The sequence below is a fragment of the Heteronotia binoei genome, chromosome 4 (genome assembly GCF_032191835.1).
Source record: "Heteronotia binoei isolate CCM8104 ecotype False Entrance Well chromosome 4, APGP_CSIRO_Hbin_v1, whole genome shotgun sequence".
Taxonomy (NCBI): domain Eukaryota; kingdom Metazoa; phylum Chordata; class Lepidosauria; order Squamata; family Gekkonidae; genus Heteronotia; species Heteronotia binoei.
The window spans coordinates 134,772,360-134,795,671 of NC_083226.1; the positions used below are offsets into that span (position 1 = coordinate 134,772,360).

General features: G+C 41.0%; 1 protein-coding gene across 1 annotated transcript in view; it reads left to right on the plus strand.

Moving 5' to 3' along the window:
• ARHGEF28 (Rho guanine nucleotide exchange factor 28) overlaps positions 1 to 23,312 on the plus strand; it is a 220,974-nt gene that overhangs the window by 89,451 nt on the left and 108,211 nt on the right. The window contains exons 7-9 of the mRNA XM_060235810.1: positions 3,693 to 3,765; positions 7,701 to 7,753; positions 8,772 to 8,832. Coding sequence (XP_060091793.1) covers positions 3,693 to 3,765; positions 7,701 to 7,753; positions 8,772 to 8,832 — 187 coding nt within the window. The remainder of the gene's footprint in view (positions 1 to 3,692; positions 3,766 to 7,700; positions 7,754 to 8,771; positions 8,833 to 23,312) is intronic.

The window sequence follows — 23,312 nt, forward strand, 5'->3', positions numbered from 1 at the left end:
AATTGCCTTAGTCTTGTTGGCCGTCGGGTGGATCCCCGCGCGTCTACAGCAAACCCCAAGAACTCAACCCTCAGCACCCCGAGGGAACACTTTTCCCGCTTGACTTTGAGTCCCGCAGCCTGGAAACGGTGGAGTACCTTGCGTAGATGGCTGCTGAACTCCTCAGCGTCTGGGGCGGTGATCAGAACATCGTCAAAAAACGGTTGCACTCTGGGGATCCCTTTAAGGAGAGAATCCATTATGCTCTGAAAAATGCCCGGAGCCACGCTTACCCCGAATTGTAACCGCCGCACCCGAAAAGCTCCCCTGTGAGTCACAATGGTTTGGGCTTCTGCCGTCTCAGCGTCTACCGGAAGTTGCTGGTATGCCTGAGCCAAGTCCAGCTTCCCAAAAATCTTAGAGCCCACTAGGGCTGCTAGCACGTGGCTGACCATGGGGACGGGGTATGGGTTGTCTTGCATTGCCTTGTTTATGGTGCACTTGTAATCGGCGCATATGTGCACATCCCCATTCGGCTTCACTGGGGTGACTATCGGTGTTTTCCAGGCGACGTAGAACACTGGTTCAAGTACACCTTGTGCTGTGAGGCGGTCCAGCTCTGCTTCAATTTTAGGTTTAAGAGCGAAGGGGACCCGCCTGGCCTTGAGCCTTATCGGTCTCACGTGGGGATTGAGGGGTAAGGTGATGGGAGGTCCCTTGTAGCACCCCAGGGACCCATCAAACACTTCCGGGAAGTCCCGGCACACATGCTCAAAATCCTGCGTTAGCGTTTGCTGCACCCCCACTATGTGAATGCCCAACGGATGAAACCAGGCTAGCCCCAGCAAGGTGGTGAGCTGGCGTTTGATTACTAGGATTTCCAGCTTGCCCTGGAAGCTCTTATACGCCACCTTTACCGTGGCCCAACCCAAAACCTGTACGGGGTTTTTTTGGTAGTCCTGCAGTATGAAATCGGCTGGCTGCAGCCTGAAACAACCCCTGGGGCAAAGTTTTCTAAGCGACTTCTCTGAGATTATGGAGATGGAGGAGCCCGAGTCCAGCTCCATTAGACATGGAGTGCCCTCGATAGAGACAGACACCCTGACCTTGTCAGGGATGGTGAGGGGCAAGTTCATTACCTGCAGGCTCGTTGATGTGGTCGAGTATGCTTCCGTCGAGTCGTGGTTGGTGGACTGGCGCCTGTGGGTCACTTTGGCCCGGCAAACTCGCGCTATGTGACCCACTCTCCCACAGTTCCTGCAGTCCACGTTCTGATAGGGGCAGTCCCGTCTCTCATGTGGATCCCCACAGCTGGCGCACTTGGTGTTGGCTGGTCTCTCCGTCGCTCATGGTCTCGCGGCCGCCCTTGGGCCCGTTCCCAGTTGGCGACGGAGCTGGTTTGCCTCCTCTGGGTTGGTCGGTGCCATTTCTTCCTGGTGGACGGCTTCTGCTCGCGGGTTGTTGTAGCCTTTGGTGGCTCTCTCAAATGCAATGGCTTTGTTGAAGGCGCTCTGTAGAGTGAACTCCTTTTCGCAAAAAGCTTTTGCTGTAGCCTTTCGTCTCGGAGGCCCCAAACAAATCGATCCCTCAAGGCTTCGTCCAGCTTGTCGAAGCTGCAGTTTCCCGCGATTTGGCTAGGTAGACTGTGGCCGTCTCTCCCGGCCCTTGATCTCTCCTGTGGAAGAGAAATCGGCGGGCAATGAGGGATGGCTGGGGCAAGAAGTGCCTGGTCAGGAGTCTGACTATCTCCTCGTACATTTTCTCCATGAGCTTCACGGGAGCCAAGAGACCCTTGGCGATCTCAAAGGTGGCCTCCCCGCAGACACTCAGAAGCACGTCTCTCTTACGGCTGTCGTCTGCGATCAGGTTCGCTCTTAGGTAGCAGTCGACCCGCTCCGTGTAGGTCTCCCACCTATCGGGGTTGGCCGGGTCGAACTCTGCAAGATGGCTCGTCGTCATGCTCGGGTTCGCCATTGTGGCGGTGGCAGCAGTGGGCTCTTCAGTCTCCCTGGACTGCATGCCTTCCTTGTCTTTGGCCAGGTCAGCGAAGTTCGCTGCATAAGTTACCTGGCTAGGATCCCATCCTCATTGCCACTGTAATGTACTGAGTGACGAGATGTGCTGAAGGCAACATACTTTATTAGCAAGTACATCACAAGAGCGAGAATGGCGGGCCGGGTCCCAATTATATACATGCCCCGGAACAATCCTCCGTCAGGCCAGGTCCAATCCTGGTCAGTTAAACTTCCCTCCACAGATCTTGATTGGCGGTGCGTATTAGCGAGCTACATCCGGGGACCAGTGGAGTTCCACTGGTCGCCTCTGTAGCGTGCGCTGTGCTGTACATAGAGATTTGAATGCAGGACATAACAATATCTGTTGTGTCTTGTTTGTAAACAAGGATACTGTGAACAGTCCTGAAAAAGTTGTCTGACTGACTAATTCCCCGGTAATATTTCTGCCTGAAACGCTATTTGTGCCTGGTTCTACAATACCAGCGTTCAGCCCTCAGTTATCCATTCTTGTTCTCCTTCTCCTCTTTCCTTCATGGTCTTTCCAAAATGGTTTTTGACCAAACTATCCTTAACTAATTCCTCATCTTCTTTACCTATTATTTACTGTCACATATTTAAGAATAAAATGTCATAATCAGCTTATAACCTAGTATGCTGTGCCTCATGATTTCTTTAAAGGCTTTTGCAAATATTTGTGGGGGGATCAGTCTTTTTTCTGCTGACCAGATATATTGCTGATGGTCAGAACCATCCCACTAGGGCCGAGTTCTTACATTATTCAATCACAGTGCTTCTCCTGGTTGAGAAGTGCTGGACTACATAGAAGGAATCCCATATGGTGGCTTTTCCCTACTTGAGCAATAACCCAGTTTCTGGAGAACTGATAGTAGCTTGGAGGGAAACTGCAACATAAATCCAACTCACAAGATCTGGAGCTATTCTAGAGGCATACAAAGGAGTGACCCCTGTTCCACTTGGATATCAGACCTAGGGTATATATCATGTACAAATGTACTGTAAATCAATACTTTGCATCTATGTTTGCTTTGAGCATGTCATACTGAGAGACAGAAGTAGTTTAATTATAAAAGATTCCAGGTTTTCATGGCTGGTAACATCATTAGGGTTTGTAGAATCTTTCGGGCTCAAGTGCCGTGTTCTACTGGAGAAAGTTTTCCTTCCAGATGTTTCATTCTCAGCTGCGGAGAACATCCTCAGTGGCGTTGCAGCCGGAGCAGGTGCTCTGACCTTCTTGGCTGCTGTGCGTTGAGTGGGGCCAGGGCTGCTGGAGAGCTGCTATTTATAGGCTGGAGGGGGTGTGATGAAAGGGCAATTGGTTTGTGGATGTGCCCATTGTTTGGTGGGGCTTCACTACACAATGGGCACATCCACAAACCAATTGCCCTTTCATCACACCCCCTCCAGCCTATAAATAGCAGCTCTCCAGCAGCCCTGGCCCCACTCAACGCACAGCAGCCAAGAAGGTCAGAGCGCCTGCTCCGGCTGCAACGCCACTGAGGATGTTCTCCGCAGCTGAGAACGAAACGTCTGGAAGGAATACTTTCTCCAGTAGAACACGGCACTTGAGCCCAAAAGATTCTACAAACCCTAATGAGTTTAATTATAGTTTGTATAGTATATATGCACAATAATTCAACAAAGTTATCTTTTGTTGTTGCTTTTCTGCCCTGTGCACAGAATCTTGCTCCAAAGCAAATTGAGGCACTGGGAGAACTGCAGATGCCTTGCAACTCTACATGTTCTGCAGAAGGTAAGGGCAGTCCATCTTGCAAATGTATCCATTTATCTGTTGTTAATTATGTATATAACATACACTGGGGTACTACCTTATGTTTTCTGTGCAATCAGAGAATTTTTCAATGCATAAGCAGGTCTTATATGAAAACCTTTCATTTATAAGTATGTTTGAACTTGCTGCTGTTTAGTGGAATAGCTTTTGGTAAAGGCCCTGTTTTCCAGCTTATCCGGTCCACAATCCTAGGCAGAAATCAGGCTTCTATTCCTGACTATAGTAGGGTATGCTTTAACTAGTAATTAATTATTATTTCTCTTAAAATGCCAGAAGAGGGCAGAATTCCACTGATATGGAGTGTTTTCTTTATTTTTATAAAGTCTAAATAACAGTGCAGTTAACAAAAGGCTGAAATCAAAGCTTGGTTTTGCTTTTGAAATTTTTATCTTTTTAAAATTTTGACATTAATAATTTAATATGTTTTTTTCCTGTCAACACTGGCTCTTTCAAGGGTTTATTAATTATTTATTACATTGGACTTCTAACCTGCCCTTGTGCAGCAATGCTCAGAGCGGGTACAATTAGTTTAAACAATAATCAAATTATTAAAAACAATACCATACAGTAATCAAAGCTTAAATCTGATGGTGCCACAGGAACTAATCACACTATATTCAGGTGAGGTTGTGTGATTGTGTGTTTCATAAAGCTGGTAAACTTTGCAATGAGTGGCGAAGTAGGGGAGGGAAGAGAGCTGGGGGAGGCCATGTTAGGCTTGCCTCATTGTACTATGGTGAAAAAGCAATAAAATACAGAAACTTTGCTCAAGGCTAAGCAAGTCTGGGCCTAGCTGATGCCTGCCTGGACAAGAAGACCTGAGAATCCCATGCAAACTGCTTAAAGTTACTGATGGCTGGGTCTAAGCCCAGTGGCCCTCTGCAGGGCTTGCTGGTGGCTACTAGTGGCCCTCCATGGCAGCTCCTCTGCAGGAACTCCTTGGTAAGTTAAAGGGTCAGTCTGCCTCTGCCACACACATGCATGTGAATGGGAAGGAGAGCCAGTGATAATTAATCAGGGAACCCAGGACAACATAGAAAAGTCTTCAACTGCTGGTGGAAGAAAATGATAGGAGGGGACAGACATAACTTTGTGAAGGGGGGAGGGAATTCTATAGTTTTGGTGCCATGAGTGACAGTTTCTTGGCTTGCCACCTCTCTGCCTTCAGATGATGGGGGCACCAGAAGCAGCACCTCTGAAGATGACTGTAATGGTTGTGAACACTTAGCAGAAATGCACCTTAAATGTTGTCATTGGAAATGCTTCAGTACTGTAACTGAAATGGGGGTAGGAGGCATTAGCATTCAAAGCAAATATTGTTGCAACAAGTAATACTGTGGGTGGATCTGAATCCATGATCACCAGAACTGTTAGGCATCAGGATGTCAACAACTGCTTCATTTCCCCCTGCATGTAGCTATAGCAATGCTTTGGTTGGGTTTCACAACAGGTATTCCAGGTGGGTCAGCGTAAGTTGATATTGCCACCTTAGCCGTGAAACTCCTATAGCTTAATTAAATTGAAGATAACTGAGACTGAAGATTCAGCTGCGCCCCTGTAATTAGCAGAACTCCTTGTCTCAACAGTCTTTTAAGAGACATGATCAGGCACAAATCCTTGGCAAATAATAATTTGACTTTGAAGTTAGCTTACATTCTCCTTTGCACTTTAATAAATAGAATCTCTACATATAGCTGGAAACTATGTCAGTTAGGTATCAACAGTATTCAGGGAAAATATAAATAAATATTTACATGAAAGCCTTCAGTTCATTCTTTGAAGGATCAAGTACATTTTACTGTGATGTCCTCGAGTGCTCTTTGTCTTATTTTTCCTTCTGTTTTGCAGGCCATCATGTCAAACTCTATTTTTCTTCATGTTCTCTCATATTTTGTCTAATTGGTAGAGATAGTATGAAACAAACAAGCAAAATTTTTCGAATCCTCAGTATTTTATCAAGTTCCCTTGTATCCTGGGTCAGTGCACCACCTGCAGGTAGTTCAGTGCTGTAAAACAATCTGCCAGCATACTCTGTGTGGAAAGGTGTGAGGATAAAGTGTGTTCTGTTCTGTTATTTAGGAATCAATGAATATCCTAGAAGCAGCTAGCAGGCATGTCATCTAGACATTAATCTGGGTTAATGTCTTCTGCCTGCCAGTTGCTTCTAGGATACCAAAACTTGAGTTAGATTTAAATCTGTCTGTGACACAGAGGCAAGCATAGTGGCTTGAATTCTGTGTAAATGCGGAAGTCTAGTCTTCACCATTTTCTGGTGGACTCTGTTGTTGGCTACTAACTTCAGCAGTGCTTTTCCTATAGAGAGAAAATCTCTCTCTGAAAGCAAAAAACAGTATGTACAAGAGTGTTTAATTCTCTTCATTTATTCACTCAGGAAGCTGATGAATCTGATGTGACCCTAACATATGATGCCGTCATTCTCTTTGAAAGAAAAGCTTGTGAAAAATATGTCACATTTTAATCTGTATTATAGACTAAGCAATAATTGAATAATGGACAGCAGTTATTTTATTAACTGAAATATTTTTAAACATTAAGGGAGTGTTTTGGTTTTATAAATACGGTAATTTTGAACATACAGCAGCAGTTTTGAGAGCTGCTTTGCATGTTACAGCTCACAAAGGAGTTATAAGTGTCCCTTCTGTGACACATAAAGCAGGGGACATGTATGTCTCTCCTCTATCCTGAGTGAGGTCCATAAATTGTTCATTCATTATGTTTATGTTTATATCCTACTTTTTGATTATAAAGTCCTCAGAAGCAGCTTACAATATTTGGAAAATACAGTTCTATTTTTTCTTTTTCCTCCCATCTCAATATACTAATTAACATTACAGAATTAATGCTATAGTTCTTTCCTCCCAGAATAACCAGTCTATGGCGTTTGATTTTTTTTTTTTTAAAAAAAATTCAGTCTGCTTCTAGCCTGAGAACTGGACAGTTTAGACTGATACATGATTTGTGCTGTAGGCTTTTTATGCTTTTTTATGCTCTGAGTTTTTATTGGTTAGGTTTCTAATTGTTTGCTAATTTTGATTATTTTGTGTTTTTTATGATTTTACTGTGCTTTGTGTTGTGAGCCTCCTTGAGTATATCTGTGAAGATATAGTATATACTTTTTCTAAATAAATAAACAGGGTGAAGCTAGATGCTGCTCTTCCATAGTTGCTCACATTTTCATCCTTTGTTTCAAGACCTAAATATGAAGTAATAAAAACAACAAAAAGGCAAAAAGCAGAAACAAAAAGTGCTTATTTTTGAAAATAATATTTATTTTATGTAACTGCAAAAATTGGGTCTAACAAATGTGGAGAATATGCATGCTACTCTTTCATAATAGCGGCACTGTCTATGACTGGGGGGGAAATGAATTAATATGGATTTAGTGCACCATGTCCTTCCTTTAGAGTTTTGAAAAGGAGCCAGGAAACAAAATAATAAAGTAGTCACAATTGTTCCCTGCAATCAAAGAGAAAGAACTAGTTCTTAAAATGCATGCAGTTTCCTTTCTTTTTATATAGTCCCAGTCCCATGTACAATATAATATGCTTGTGGAAGTCTGCAGTGTTTGACAAGTACATATTAATTGGCAAGGCTGGTTTATGATTCAACATGTATTTTCACAGCATGGCCCTTTAAGAAAAAAGAACTTGTTTATAATTTGCCCATTAAAATAACACAACAGCTTATTGTAGAGCCATCTAGTATTTCAACCACAGGCATGCTACTTTGCGAGTAATACATATTATAAAAGAACATTGTTTGGCCTTTGTGAATCCTTCTATTTTGTGCTTTCAGGGTGTGTGTGTGTGTGGGGAGAACTCACTTCTGCAATTTTCTACTAGAAGATAATTGGAAAATGTCTTGTGTTTCAACAGATCATGTGGACCTTGTGCCTGTGGAGCTATCTCTGAAAAATGAAGATGTAACGGTACAGTTCCACTATTGTGACTAGCTAAAAATCTTGCTTTGGTTCCTGAATACTTTTGAGAATTAAAGATAATATTGCCCAATGTCTGCCAAGGATCACATCTTGTACCTTTTTACAGTAACAAAATATAGTATGCATCTGACAAATTTCAAAAAGCAATTCAGTCCTGTTACTGAGGTTGGAAGCTGTAACAAGGAAGTCAGCTGTTTGTTTGGGATTAAAAACCAACCAACCAACCATATGGACTTCAAACCAGTCATGTGCTGCTGAGGATCAGCCTCTGAGAAGTGAGGGATGTTTTCATTGCAGCTAAAGTCCTTTGGGACTTTTGCATATCATGCTGTGATGTTGTGATTAAAGGTCCCATGCCAATCATTTTCCATGTCTGAAACTGAGAGCAAATGTGTCATGATAAATGTACTTAGTTCTAAGGAGATGTTTAAGAAATTCACACATTTTGTATCAGAGGTGGATGCCATGCCTGATGCTAAACCAGACCATAGAGTTTGTATCAAAAAATCCACACAGTGGGGCCAAGGACAGACAGGACATATTTCTGTAAATCTGGGGGAAACCCTAGACTGGCAGAAAAATGATGAAAGTGAAAGTTTTTTTTAAAAAAAAAACCAAAGAAAAGCATACTGCAGGATATTTAAAAGCCTATGTTGTAAGATGGTCCAGGCTAGCCTCATTTCATCAGATCTTGAAGGCTAAGCTGGATTTGCCCTGGTTAGTACTTGAATAGGAGACCTCCAAGGAATACTGGGGTTGTAACATGGAGGCAGGCAATGGCAAACCACCTGTGTTCATCTCTTGTCTTGAAAACCCTATAGGGTCTCCATAAGTCAGCTGTGATTTGATGGTACTTTTCATCATCACCACAGTGAACTTGGTAGCCATTTTGGGGGTTGCTAGGCAACCTATAACTGTCATTGCAGACAAATCTAAACCTCAGTGTCCCCATTTGTTTTTAGAGCACAAAACAGAAAATAATCTAATTCTTTTTCTTTTTTGGTAGTTTTATACAGATCATATGATTCAGCCAGTTGAAAATGAAAGTGGCACCTTGTTAGATTTAGGTAAGAAAATTCTTTTTTCTGTCTTGATTCAGTTTTTAAAAATAATGTGAGCCTTACAATTGTAGTGAGTAGAAATTATTCTCTGATGATCAGGACTGGTCACTTTGCAGAGGCCTGCCACCTTCTTCCCTCTCTCCCTTCTGACTAAAAGACCAATAGCTAGGTTGCAGGCTGTCTGCATCAATATTGTTTGTGATCTCTTTGGTATATACCTTCAAAGAAGAAATCCTGTAGTCTATAGCAGAGTAACAGAAAGACTGTGTGAAGCACTTAGTATAGGTGGGGTTTGAAAATGTTATCCTTGAGATGAAGAGGGGTGTTTAGATGTATGTCCCTGTGAAATATTGAATAGGATGGACTTTTGGCCTGAGAACACTGTGAAAGGCAGAAGATGAGTGTTGTTTGCTGTTATATAAATAATAATAAATATTGTCCCTGTGGTGAAAGATGTTCTGAGCCGAGGATGACTAATTTGTTGCATTTATATCACTTAGATTTGAGAAAAAGGTTTTCTCATCCATTGAAGGTGTTAAACTAGCCACGCAAACTAGGAAGGTTATGTTATTGCCACTTACAATGACAAAACCTGCTTTGCTTTTCTCACAGAAATAAGACCAGTGGCAGACAAAACCTGAACTTCTGGTATTTAGTTGAAAACCATGGTTGGCTATTATAATTTAAGCTTAGTGCACAAATGTCACGGCCTTTCATTCATGGCTTTTTGAGCTTACAGTTTATATTATTTCCCTGTATGTGTATGTATAGAAGTATTTGCCATTTGAGGCTTTACTTTGTGTATCTTATGAAGTAGGCCATATCTCACAAAGTTCACAATAAAAAAAGTTCACAACTTTTTTTGGGGGGGGGCATTGTGTGCATAAAACTTGCCTATCAGGTTTGTAAAGTGTATTTTAACTAGAAAAGTGTTTCATTTTTCAAAACTTAAAATGTGTTGATGTACATTTCTGCCCAGAATATCTGTTCATAAAGCAAGGGCTGAAGGACTGTACAATTTTTAATAAAGACACTCTGGTTTGCACAGTTGCATTGTTTAAGTGACTGGGCAGCAGATAATCTTTGGATTGCTGAGTTCCCTGCCTGTATTTCTAAGGATGTTAGATATTCTGGTGGTAACAGTTTGCACTTCACAAGACAAAAAGATCTGAGGCCAAATTTTTGGCATGCTTCATTGTGTGACCAGGGTAGCACACAAGATTTAAAGCGATCTGTCTGTTTGGGTTTTTTTGGCTTCATCCAATTTATCTGCTTGTCACTGAGGTGTTGAACAGAATGGCGCACTGCACCGTGAGACCTGCTGTGGGTTACAGTGATATGTTTTGTTTTTATTTAAATCCTCTATCAGCATTCTTAAATGTCTCCCCCCCCACAATAATCAATCAAGACATGCACTTATTTTCTTCAAGAATATAAACTGAATTAAAAAAAAATACCCTGGGTTTTTTCTGCATAAGATAAGTCAGATAATTATTAATTCTGGTTTTAATTAAAAAGAGAAACTTAGACAATTTGGTCCTAATCCAGAATCCTGGATGTAATTTTGTGTACTTATAGAAATAGGGAGATTTGGTACATACGGATTCCCACATTTATTTCAGAAAAAAGGAAATGGATTCCTGTATGTCAGCTGAAAAAATGAGGTAGTCAGAGAGACAGGAAGATCTACATGCAAGTATATGAGATAAATTAGCAATGTAACTGAAGCAGGCAATTATCTGACTTGCTTCACTTGGCTGCATTATGAGTTGAGTGCTACTCTTCACAGAAGTTCTACACTAACTTGGCACATTGAACATGATTCTGCAGGTGTGTGGTCCAATATCCTGGCATCCAGAGGTGGCTGTCAATAATCAATCATACAAGTGCCTCATTCATGTTTGATGCAACTTGAATCTAACCAAACTACAATTCCTAAGAAGAGTAAAAGGAGATGGGAACTCCCAGAAACCTTCTGCAGATTCAATAAGAAAGCTCGTAAATACCCAGCCAGTACTGAACTGAGTTTAGGAGAGCTTATTCATCATTAAAGAAGCAGGACGCATGCACCTTATTTATTAGCATTTTTCATCAGATATGTTTTAGACAATCTTAAGAAATAATTGTTTTGATGCAGCCCAATGTTCAGAGCCACTGGTTTGGTAATAAGTGCTGTGCTATATGTCATTGTGTTAATGTTGAAAGTTTGCCTAGACCGTTCTGCTAACCTGGAAGTGTTGATGCTTTTATAATGACGTCAGTTACTATTTTCAGATGGGGGTACATAGGAAATGTTATGCAAAACCTATTAAGTAGCATGGAATTGGGCATTTATGGGGTATCCTAGAATGGAAAAAGGGACTTTTGGGGCAATGCTGTGTTTGATTACGGTGGAAATGCTACTGATAGGTGGCAGAGTGGAACAGACTTGCTCCGTTTGCTCTGGGTACAGCTGTACTGATGTGATGCCCATTCTGTTTACCTACATCTGGGTGACTTGGATGAAAACTGTGGAATAAACTTATTTTAATACATGATACATAATACATGGTGTTAGTTTGCATTGGGCTGAAAGGGATTTCATTTTCTCCCTTCCTTGCTTATATTTGCATACATCCCTGTTTTCAGAATTCTTATTTGAGAATTCTTTGATGCAGGGAAGGTAACTGAAAAAAGGTACTATAGCAGCATTTGAGTGTGGGGACATTCCAGTCCTGAGGAGGTAGGGATCATCTGAGGTTTAAAGGCTGAAGGCAGCAAGTCATTCTGGTAATAAATGACTACACAGTGTTTGTTACAATTGACCATGGCCAATGCCAAGCTGGGAATTATTAGGAAGGGAATTGAAAACAAATCAGCCAGTATCATAATGCCCCTGTATAAATCGATGGTGCGGCCTCATTTGGAATACTGTGTATAATTCTGGTCACCGTAGCTCAAAAAAGATATTATAGCACTGGAAAAAGTGCAGAAAAGGGCAACTAGAATGATTAAAAGGTTGGAACACTTTTCCTATGAAGAAAGGTTAAAATGCTTGGGGCTCTTTAGCTTGGAGAAATGTCAGCTGCGGGGCGACATGATCGAGGTTTACAAGATTATGCATGGGATAGAGAAGGTAGAGAAAGAAGTACTTTTCTCCCTTTCTCAAAATACGAGAACTCGTGGACATTCAATGAAATTGCTGAGCAGTTGGGTTAGAACTGCTAAAAGGAAGTACTTCATCCCAAGAGTGATTAACACATGGAATTCACTGCCATAGGAGGTGGCGGCTACAAGCATAGACAGCTTCAAGAGGGAATTGGATAAGCATATGGAGCAGAGGTCCATCAGCGGCTATTAGCCACAGCTTATTGTTGGAACTCTCTGTCTGGGGCAGTGATGCTCTGTATTCTTGGTGCTTGGGGGGGCACAGTGGGAGGGCTTCTAGTGTCCTGGTACCACTGGTGGACCTCCTGATGGCACTTGGGTTTTTTGGCCACTGTGTAACACAGAGTGTTGGACTGGATGGGCCATTGGCCTGATCCAGCATGGCTTCTGTTATGTTTTTATGGTCCCAGAGTGTTTAGGGCTTTGAAAGTAAGTACTGATACTTTGAACTTGTTTTTGGTATTCAATTTGGAGCCAGTGCAGTTGATAGAGCACAGGTTGTATGAAATGTTCCCTGTAAGCTGCAGAGTCTCATGAGCAGAAATTCAACCTCGTGAGCCGAAGGAGCCACCAGCATCAAGGCCATGAGTAAGCGCACACTTGGCCATCATATAAATTAATTTTTTGAAGATTATTACCATAACCTTGTAAAAATATCAGAATGAATTCTTTTAGACAATATTTTAAGTGTAAATTATATTTTAAGGAATGTTGTGCTGCCTGACTACAGATGGCACATGAATCAGGGTTTGTCAACTGGGATTTCAAAGTTGGAGCTGTAGTTGGTTTGTAAGGTTGTGAGGTTGCCCTCAATGGCAACCTCCTGCCCCCTTTAACACTGGGATTTTACTAGTCAAGTCACCGCTAGAAGAAAATTTCACTTGGCAAAAGGTATTAGAATGAAGTTTCCTCAAGAGAAACAGCAAGGTTGTGTGCTGGCCCCACATCTTTTTAATTTATTTTTAACTGACCTGGCACAATTTTTGACCCCTATCAATGGTCATCCGCCTAAACTTGCAGGCCGAGCGGTCCCCTTATTACTTTATGCCGATGACACTACCATCCTCTCTTGTACAAGAGTGGGCCTGCAAAGGTATTTGAACGCCTTTTATGACTACTGTAATTGTAATTCACTTACTATCAATTATACCAAATCTAAAGTAGTTGTCTTTTCAAATTGCTGGGGCCCACAGAGATGGTTTATTGGCAATTCAACAATCGAGCAAACAAAAAATTTTAAATACTTGGGGATCACTTTTAACCACAAGTTAAGCTGGGTTTCACATCGTAACAACACCATCAACTTGGCTAAGTGTTCAGCTGCTCAAATTAAACAGTTTTTCTTTGCAAGGGGCAACCAATTAGTTCCAGCAGCTATCAAAGTATTCAAAGCCAAAACGCTTGCCCAAATCCTCTATGGTATCCCTATATGGATCTCAGCTTTTACCAGGAAAGTGGAGGGCATTCAAGCCTCATTCTTTAGACAAATTCTTGGTTTGCCAAAATGTGTGTCCTACTTTGCTCTCTGCTCTGAAGTGGGTCAGTCTTTGGTGGAGACAAAAGCCTGGATTGCAGTGTTTAAATTCTGGCTCAAAATTCATTTTAGAACAGATCCCAACAGCCTTCTTGATTGTATGAAAAGAGACCCATATATTTCATCCTGGACAGCAGTGCTTCTGTCTAAACTCAATCAATTGGGGTTAGAGGTAGATGATTTTTCTACCTCTGAAGAGTCATATATCTTCAGATGTATTAAACTGAGACTGTGGGAATTGGAGGAAACGAAATTACGGCCAACTCTCCCTTATACTTGCTCTCCAGCTTCCTTAGGTCTTTATGCTTTTTGTGGCAAAATGCCCAATTATCTATCAGACCTAACCACTCCAAGTCATCGCAGGGCATTTATGTTGGCCAGACTAAACGCGTTTCCCTCCAAAGTTTTACAAGGGAGATATCAGCGAGTCCCTTTAGCCGACAGACTTTGCTCCTGTGGAGCGAATACCCCTGACTCAATCCAGCATATATTGCTTGATTGTTCTTTTTACCATAACCTCCGTAAAGATTTATTTGGCAAGCTTTCTTTTTCTCCAGATTTGTCTATTCTGCCACCCTGTTATTATTTATTGAGTGATACTGAGGGGGTGGTTAGTGAGGCTGTGGCAAAATTTCTGGCTGACATCCTTAAATTTAATTCTGACCATGTTTGAATGTATCTGTAAGCTCGGTTTTATTTTGATTTTATCTCCAATGTTTAAATTTTTATATTCTGTGTATCTTTATCTGAATCTATTATGCCATTAAAGGTTTGGTATGGTATGGTATGGCAACCTCCTGCGCTGAGGGTCTGCTCTCCAGTGGAGCATTGGGAGCAAAATAAAGGGAAGACCTGGGATACAAACCATAGAGATTAGGAAAATATTCTAGAGTGGCACTGTGAGATTCCTTCTGGGTCCAAAACTGGAATGATATCATGATGTAACATGATGCCATTTTTGTAGTCTCTGTTCCCTTATTGCTCATTATTATGTCAAGCCGCAGCTTGCTGAGTAACACCGGCCCTTGTGTTCATCTCACTGGCTGTAGAGCTGAGGCAAGAAGCAGATGAATTGGAGTTTGTGTTACTTATGCCTAGAAAACTGTCCAGAGGATGTTGTGTAGTTTATTGTGATGCTTGAATGCAAACTTAGTGTTAAACTTGTTCTCTGAACACTAAACTAGAGCCGCTCTTAACTGGAAGACTCTGCGGACTGTTATCTGGGAGAACCGGGTTTGATTCCCCACTCCTCCACTTGTACCTGCTGGAATGGCCTTGGGTTAGCCATAGCTCTTGCAGGACTTGTCCTTGAAAGGGCAGCTACTGTGAGAGCCCTCTGAGCCCCACCCACCTCACAGGGTGTCTGTTGTGGGTGAAGAAGACATAGGAGATTGTAAGCCGCTCTGAGTCCCTGATTTAGGGAGAAGGGCGGGAAATAAATCTGCAATTCTTCTTCTTCTAATCTTTGCATGATTCTCATCATCTTCAAAAAGTGATGTGTATAATATTTTTCTGTTTCCCAAAGCATTTTTGGGAAGGAGAACTACCACATGTTCCTCCTGCAGGGTTTTATTCCCATTTTCCATTTTTGAGATGTTAATATTATTATTACCTTTCATCATGAAAGTGGGGTATTTTATAGAACATGATGATTGTCAATTGGTGGAGAATTTTGTGAACAAAATAATTACTAGTACTGAATGACTCTCAAGCTCATTTTTATCTTGCCCTTCCTTTCAGGAACTCAGAGCAGCATACATTGTGCTCCCTTCCCTAATGACAAATCCTCAGAGCACCGTGATTGTACAGTCCAGAGCTTTTAAGTTCTGACACACTGATATTTTCAAAACCATGAAAGCTGGTTTCAGATTATTGAGTGGCAAGCGAGTGAATTAATGTTATAGCGTACTATACACATAACTAAGTTTCTGCGGGTGTTGGGAGAAGGACTGGAAGCAGGTATGAGAAAATGTTCTTTTATTGTTTGAAAATGTATGATTATACAAGAGTTAACAGAGTTTAGAGAAGCAATCTCCAAGAAAAATATTAAGCAGGCACATGATGTTCTTTCCTTCAGACTTTGGTGCTTTAAAAAAAAAGGGAGGGGAGCAAACAGAGAGAACCGCAACCATCTGTTGTCTCGGTTCCTAGGACCGGACCTTTTTCCCCCTCTCAAATTAAAAGCAACTTTTTGGCAGGATGGCATAAAGAAGCCCTTTATTCAGATATTTCATCAGGTTTTTGCCTCTTGGCCTTCATTTAAGGTTTTTTGAAAGGCTGAGTAAGAATGTATGTGAAATAAGTTTTGGAAGCTTTCTAGTATATGCTAGAAACAATATCTTCGGCATATAAATTTTGTAGTCCAGTGGCCTATAATTTCCTTCATCTGACATTCAGCTCCAACCTATTGAGTTCTGCCATTCATATGCATATTATAACTACAGTGCAAACTTTTCACTTGCTTGAGGTTGGTCACTGTTCTAGTGAATTTTCCAGATACTATTCCAGAGAATATTCCAGATATTATTCCCTGTTAATCTCTTGCTGCAAAATCAGATGGTCCCGTCAACCTTGGAAAGGCTAGTAGATGCTTTTATGGGCTAGAACCTACTTAATTACATATATTAATTGATATATAATGGTTGACAAACAGGTGCATATAGCTGGGGCCACAGAAAGGAAGTAAGGTTAAACACTGTAATATGCAAGGTGTCACAGAAGGCCCATGACCTTTTTATGCAGAGCTCAAGTGCATGCAGGATACAAAGCAAGTGATCCATTTACAGCAGCAACCGCTGGTGGTAATATAATTTCATATATATTGTAGTAAGAAAGACTACTGATTAAACTAGAATAGAATAAAATTTGCTGATAACTTCTCATCCAAAAATTCACAAGCTGATTTTATGGAAATGTGTAAATGTGCTAACATTTTGGACACTGGTGTTATGGAACATAGGAAATGACTGTTACAAGAACACCAGCCAAATCACTTTGTGTGATATTATTTGCAGGAGATTTTTTTTTTTAACAAGCATATGGAATCAGTGATAAATCTTCATAAGGCAGTTAAAGCAACCACCTCTTACTGTTGGGGAAAAAAAGATTTCTCCTTCTTTGACAGAAAATGTATTGGAGTATAGCTATGCCAATGGAATTGTTATATTAATAATGACTTTAAATTCTGAAGGGAAAGTGTGTTAATCTGTTCCAGCAATAAACAGAGCGGGGTCTTGTGATTCCTTAAAACTAACCAATTTCTTTCTATCATAAAAATTTGTGGACTTTTTCAAATGTTAGAAATGGATCCTCTGTTAATAAATTGACCGTACAAATCTGAGGAAGTGGCATCTAGTCCACAAAAACTTATGCTAGAATAAAAACTGGCTAGTCTTTAAGAAAAACTGTTTATTTATGGCTATGTGAAAAACAATTTGGGCAAGGATCATTTTGTATAATGTAAGACCTCATGCGTTATTTTCTTTTATGTTCATTTTAAAATTCATATGTAAAACCAACATCAGGATTTTCTTAGCCAGTGGATTCAACTTTGGTAGCAGCCTCAACCCCTGGAAGAGATTGTTGTAGAAGCTGTTGTTAGACTGGGTGTTGCGAGTTACTGTTCCCATAGCAAGGGAAATATTTATCTCTTGTGGGATATAAGGAAAGACTCCTAACAAAGCTAAATCAGAGGACCAAAGCTATGGGGAATTACTGCTGCATCCCCCTACACAACTGCATCCTTAAAGCATGCTGAGAGCATTGTACAGCCCTAGTAGAGTATGCCAGGGCTTGTTTCCATCATGGTTAGTTAATAGGGGGATTGCTAATCTTGTCTCATAGAAACAGAGATTGACACGGACTGGTACAGACTTGAAAACTATCTACTCCAAGCCTCTGCCCCAAGGCATGATCCTTCACACGTTTAACCACACCCCAAACCTCACAGATGTCTTTAGTGTTTTACTTAATTTGTAACCCCCCTTCACCCTATGCAGGTTTTTGGGCCAATGCACAGGTATCATAAACAATGGTATGTGGTGATTTATGTTGTGCAACAAGCAGAGTAGGGACAAAGAAATACCTGCACACTGGGGTCTCTTTGGACATAGTATTTGTTGTCACAGACAAAGTGTGTTTGCATTGATTCTCAATGGATAGCATATATTGGATCTGGAAATACACAAACACCTTGGTGTTATCTATAGACTACTACCATGGAAGCAGAGGTGTGATTTCTATTATTTTTGAAAATATATTGCAGTACTGGATCCAGAAAGCTAGGTAAGATGACTATCTTTTTTTTTTGGTTCAATAAAACAATACACCTTACCCAGTTTTGCATTTCTTTGTTACTTTTAATACAAAGAGACCAGACTGTCTTTGTCCTTTATAAGGAAGGTATTCTTGTAGGTTTTCCTCAAGGACTTACAAAAAATGTTTTATTTTGCTTTATATCCTGTGTTTTATTGATGGACCCTTGAGTGGCATACATAGGGTTCCCAAGAGGTCTCCCATCCAAGGACTGATCAAATCAAGACCTACTTAATTGCAGCAAAGTTGTTTTGTGTGCCTTTAATCTATACCAAGAGTGGCCAAACTTGCTTAACGTAAGAGCCACATAGAATAAACATCAGGTGTTTGAGAGCCACAAGATATGAGCAGGGAGGAGATGGAGAGGAGGAAAGAAAACAATTTTAACTTTAAATGCATTCTCCAAGTCACCAGCGGTGTTCTTCAAGGCAGCCAATGGGGGTGGTAGTGGCTTTGAGAGCCGCACAATATGTGTGAAAGAGCCACATGTGCTAGGAAGAAGGTGTTTAATTTTTCTTCTAGTCTATATTATCCTCAAATCTGCTATTTAGCCCTGCAATGAGAAAAATACAGGTTGTGCCTCTCTTACTCCCCTGCTGCCACCTAGGGTTGCCAGGTCTGTGTTGGACAAAGCAGCCATTTTCAGGGGAGCTGATCTCTGCCAGCTGAAGATCGGTTGTAAAAGCTGGAGATCTTCAGGCCCCACCTGGAGGCTTGCAACCCTACTATCTCCTCCCATTGTAGGAATAATAACTGAGAAGAAGAAGGTTGAGCAGCTGCTACCAAAGTAGAAAGCAGAGCATCTATAATCATTGGGAGTTGAAAGAGTATAGAAATATGATGGATATGGAATCCAGACTTTAACAAGATGAAGACAAGGGAAAGGTATATGTTTTGTTTGTCGTTTATTACTGTATCATTACTGATACTGGGATATGCTGCTTTTAGGGCCTGTTATGCATGGGTGTTTTGCCTTACTGTCACCATGGATGTCTGTCGGGTTTTCTTTTTCGTTCTGCATTTTTCTCCTCTAACACTCAATTCGCTTTCTGTTCGCTGTTTCCCTGGGTTTTCTGAGAGTGCTTTTGTGCCAGTTTTCCCCTTGGTTTGCTTCCTAGCCAAAGGTAGTTCAAGAGCATACAGATACCTTCAGATTCCCCCACCCTTTTCTTTCTTTTAAACTTTTGATTTGTTTTATTTTCAAATCCAAAAATAAACAGTACCTACTGTCAGTATAATTTTTAACAAATAATATCAGTCAACATTTAACCATTATTAACACTTTCTGCATCCTAATAATTACAAAAGCTGAGATAAATGTCAGTCTCCCAAATGGATTAAAAATATATCTTCTTATATTGTAGATTATTTGGGATAATATCCCCTCCCCCTTTTCCTGTCTCTCATAGACCACTCCCACACTCATATCTAGTTTGTTCCACCCACTCTGTACCTGCTGCCATTCATCAGTGTGTCCCTTGTTTGATGTTTTATATTTTTTATAGTTGGTATGAGTCTAGTGATATGAGACTCTCAGTAGTCTCTGATTACTGTGTAAAAAGAGAAATGACTCCTGGCTGGTGTGCCTCTTCTTCCACCAGTTTAAACCAAGTTTATAGTAACCATTTTAAAACCTTCATATATTTTAATGCTCCACATTTGAAATTTTACATTCTTCGTGTTATAATAAAAATCCAATTTAAGTATCCATTCATATATTTCACATTGTAAATTTTGCATTCTTCATGTTGTAATAGAGGTCCACTATTAACATTTCCATATTGCAAAAAAAAGTCTATGAGCACTCGGATATAGGTCCATTTCATCAGTAGACTTCCTCAGGAGTAATGCCTTTCTATGTTTTTTCCAGGTGTAACAGTCACTAGTACTGACCAATGTTCATTATTCTTCTTACCACATCTTTTCTCTCAATCTGGAATAAACCAAGATAATGACAGCACAAGAATAATCTTGGTTTATTCCAGATTGAGAGAAAAGATGTGGTAAGAAGAATCATGAACATTGGTGAGTACTAGTGGCTGTTACACCTGGAAAAAACATAGAAAGGCATGACTCATGAAGAAGTCTACTGATGAAATGGGCCTATATCCGGGTGCTCATAGACTTTTTTTGCAATATGGAAATGTTAATATTGGACCTCTATTACAACATGAAGTATGCAAAATTTACAATGTGAAATACATGAATGGATATTTAAATTGGATTTTTATTATAACATGAAGAATGTAAAATTTAAAATGTGGAGCATTAAAATATATGAAGGTTTTTAAATGGTTATTATAAACTTTGTTTATCATCACAGTAGTTGTTTAACTTCCATTGCCTGTCCCATTAACTGTGATCTCTTTTTCTTGTTACATTGCCAGTTTAAACCAGGCAGTGAGAGAAGGCAGTGCAAAGCTCCACCTGTGGAGAGCCATCAGTACCCCTCAGGCACAGGGAGCCTGGCTGAACTGCCCTCTCCTGCTGCCTGGTTTAAACTGGGCAGCAGGAGGAGGCAGCACATAGCTGCACCTGCAGGGAGCCATTGGCTTCACACAGGCACAGGAACTCTGGCTGGTCTGCACAAACAGCTTACTGCAGAGCATCTGAGCAGTCAAGCCTTTTTGGTTGTAGCTGCAGACTAAATACACTGGAGAAAAAAGAATGGTGGTTATGGCAGGCATAGAATCCAAAGTCAAACTTAAAGGCTTGACTGCTCGGATTCTCTGCAGTAAGCTGTGCATGCATAATAGGCCTAGTTTTAACTGTGGTTTATTTTATTTACAAAATTTATATTCTGCCTTTTTGTCCACTCAGGGGTACCAAGGTGGCTAACTATTAAAGCAGCATAATAAACATATAACCAGTTAAAATCCAGAGCTAAAAATACATATTTAAAACAAAATATAGCAAATTCAAACATAAAGCAGGAAGGAGAGGGATCACTGAGGGAACACCAGGAAAAAACAAAAAATATTCATCTGCTGATGGAAGATAATGATAGAAGAGGACAGATGAATATTCCCAGGGAGGGAGTTCCACAATTTTGGCACCATGTTCTTAAATATCATTTTATTGTTGGGTTTTCTGATATTATGGCCGGTTCTGTTTGATTTTATGTGGCTTTATTTTGTGTTTTCTTAGTGTTAGCTTTTATGTATTGTTTATGTTAGACGCTGCCTTCAAGAACCAGTTTGGATTGCTCAGTGCAAGGTTTTAATAATTAAATGATTGTAATAGATATGTGCATTTGGGCATTCCAGAGCTGAACATACACCTGAAAAACAGCATTTTGGACTGGCTCAGTTGTACCCAGTGCTTTTGAAATTCCAGGAGATAAATTACTCTTACTGGAGTGTTGCAGGTTTGGGGGCAGGGAGGGAGACAAAAGAAAAATCTGGCCTGTGAAACAGCTGTTTGTTGGTGCCTGGTCCCTTTAAATTTTAAAGAGCTGTTTTCTGGGACTACATCTGCTCTCATATAAATAAGCTCTCACACCAGTTGTTCCAACAACTGACAGTAAGCTCCCTCCCATGTATCTTTAAATTTTAAAATGAAAGGATGGACTGAGCCAGCCTTGCCTTAGACTTACTGAGCATTGTTCTGTTGGTTGCTCCAGAGTCTTGTTTTGGTCCTTCCCCTCCACCTCCAGCTGTTGCTGCTGACTTTAGAGGCATCATAGCCCACTTGATTGCTGAAGAATGGTGGGTCAGCTGGCTGGCTGGTTCCTGGAGCTCTGCAAGGCTTGACTGGGAAGGAAAGATATGAAAGCAACAGAGCCCACCCCAATTGCCACAAAATGGTGGATGAGCTCTGGAATCCTGTGAGGCTTGGCTGCTCTGTGGGAGAGATTCCTGTGGGGGTAGCTAAGCCTTGCTGAGCTCCAGGAATTCACTGGCTGGCCCACCATGTTCTGGCAGTTGGGGTGGGCTCTGCCACCTTTGGTGTCAACAACCGGAGGCTGAAGATGGAGGGGAAGGATGAGAACATGACTCCATAGTCATCAGTGTTGTGGGAATGATCTGAAGGCTTATGGTACAAGTCTGCTGCTGAATACAAGCTGCCAGAATGGGATGCTGCCTGCGAACCTCATGTAAACTATTCCCAGTTCTTGGGAGAAAGAACAGGACAGTTAAATACACTGCTTTTGAAGTCAGTGGGCTTAGAAGGGTATAGCTCTGCATAGGATTGCACTGTAAGTTTCAGATGCTGTGATAGCTAAGTTGCAAAAAAATACCTTGCAGAGTAAAATATTATATTGGTGCTCCACTTAAGCTGTATTCCTAAACACACTGCAAGGATTACATGGGAGCAAGCTGCATTCAGCTCAGTGGGGCTTCCTTAAGAGTAAACATTCTTAGGGCTGCACAGTTCTTCTGGGCTGTAAGTCAAGGTTAGTAAAATGATATAATGTTTTATCAGATAAACTGAATATGCCTTGATATGCACTTTATTGAGAAGTTATAGACTAGTGGCTTTTAACCTTGCCGCAACTACATGCATAGGCCCGGGGGCGGGGGATCTTGGCTTTTATCCTCAGGGCAGTGTGAGCTGTATAAGACAAACAACTCTTCCCCCGCTGGAATTTGCCAGAAGTTATTGCAAGTGGCATGGAAGTGGCTGCTGAAAATGCTGAAGTTCTGAATGCCCCCCCCCCCCCCCGTGTTTAGATCACTCTTCAGGGTCTAATGGCCCCTGTTAAGAATCACTGCCCTGTATTATTGTTTATCTAAATAACACATTATAGCAGGCATGTCCAACTTTGAACAGGTTGTGATCTATTTTTTCTAGTCAAAAGTGCTGGTGATCTACTACCATGAAAATTAAGTTTCAAATTAGATTTTAACCCACCAAAGTTGGGTTCCACTGCCCTCCCCCCCATTTACAGTGCACCTGTCATTTACTGGTAAGCAAAATAAGCAAAAACAAAACAGAGAGACGAAGATCCAGAAAGAACTGCAAACAGTTTTTCTTAATTTTTTATTGTTATAACTTTCTTTAACTTTTATTGAGTAATTTGTGTTAAATGTAGATCAAGTATTGATCCAGGCTGATATTGTGCAATCTTATAGAACTTCACTCTTGCTAATTAGTGAGACGTCTGAGCCTGCATTTCATCCACCAGCTTTTTGAAGTTGGTTGAATATTGCGTGAGGGCCAGTCTCAGGGAGTCCTGGAGATGTTCATCTGTCATGTTGGAACGCTGTGTACTCTTTGTCATTTTCAGATGGGAAAATGCAGATTCACACAAATAAGTTGAACCGAAACAGGAGTGTACAGCTTCACTGCATCTTCTCAAGTTGGGAAATTTGTCTCTAGGCATTAACTTCCAAAACGATTCTTGCTCAGCATGGGTCTTGAGAAAAATGTCATTTTTAAGGGTTACTATTTGCCCCCCCAGTCGGAATGAAGAGACTGACACAGTGTGTTGGATAAAAACCCGGGCCGCTTTATTTAAACATAACTTGAAAAATAAGAATGGCAAGAG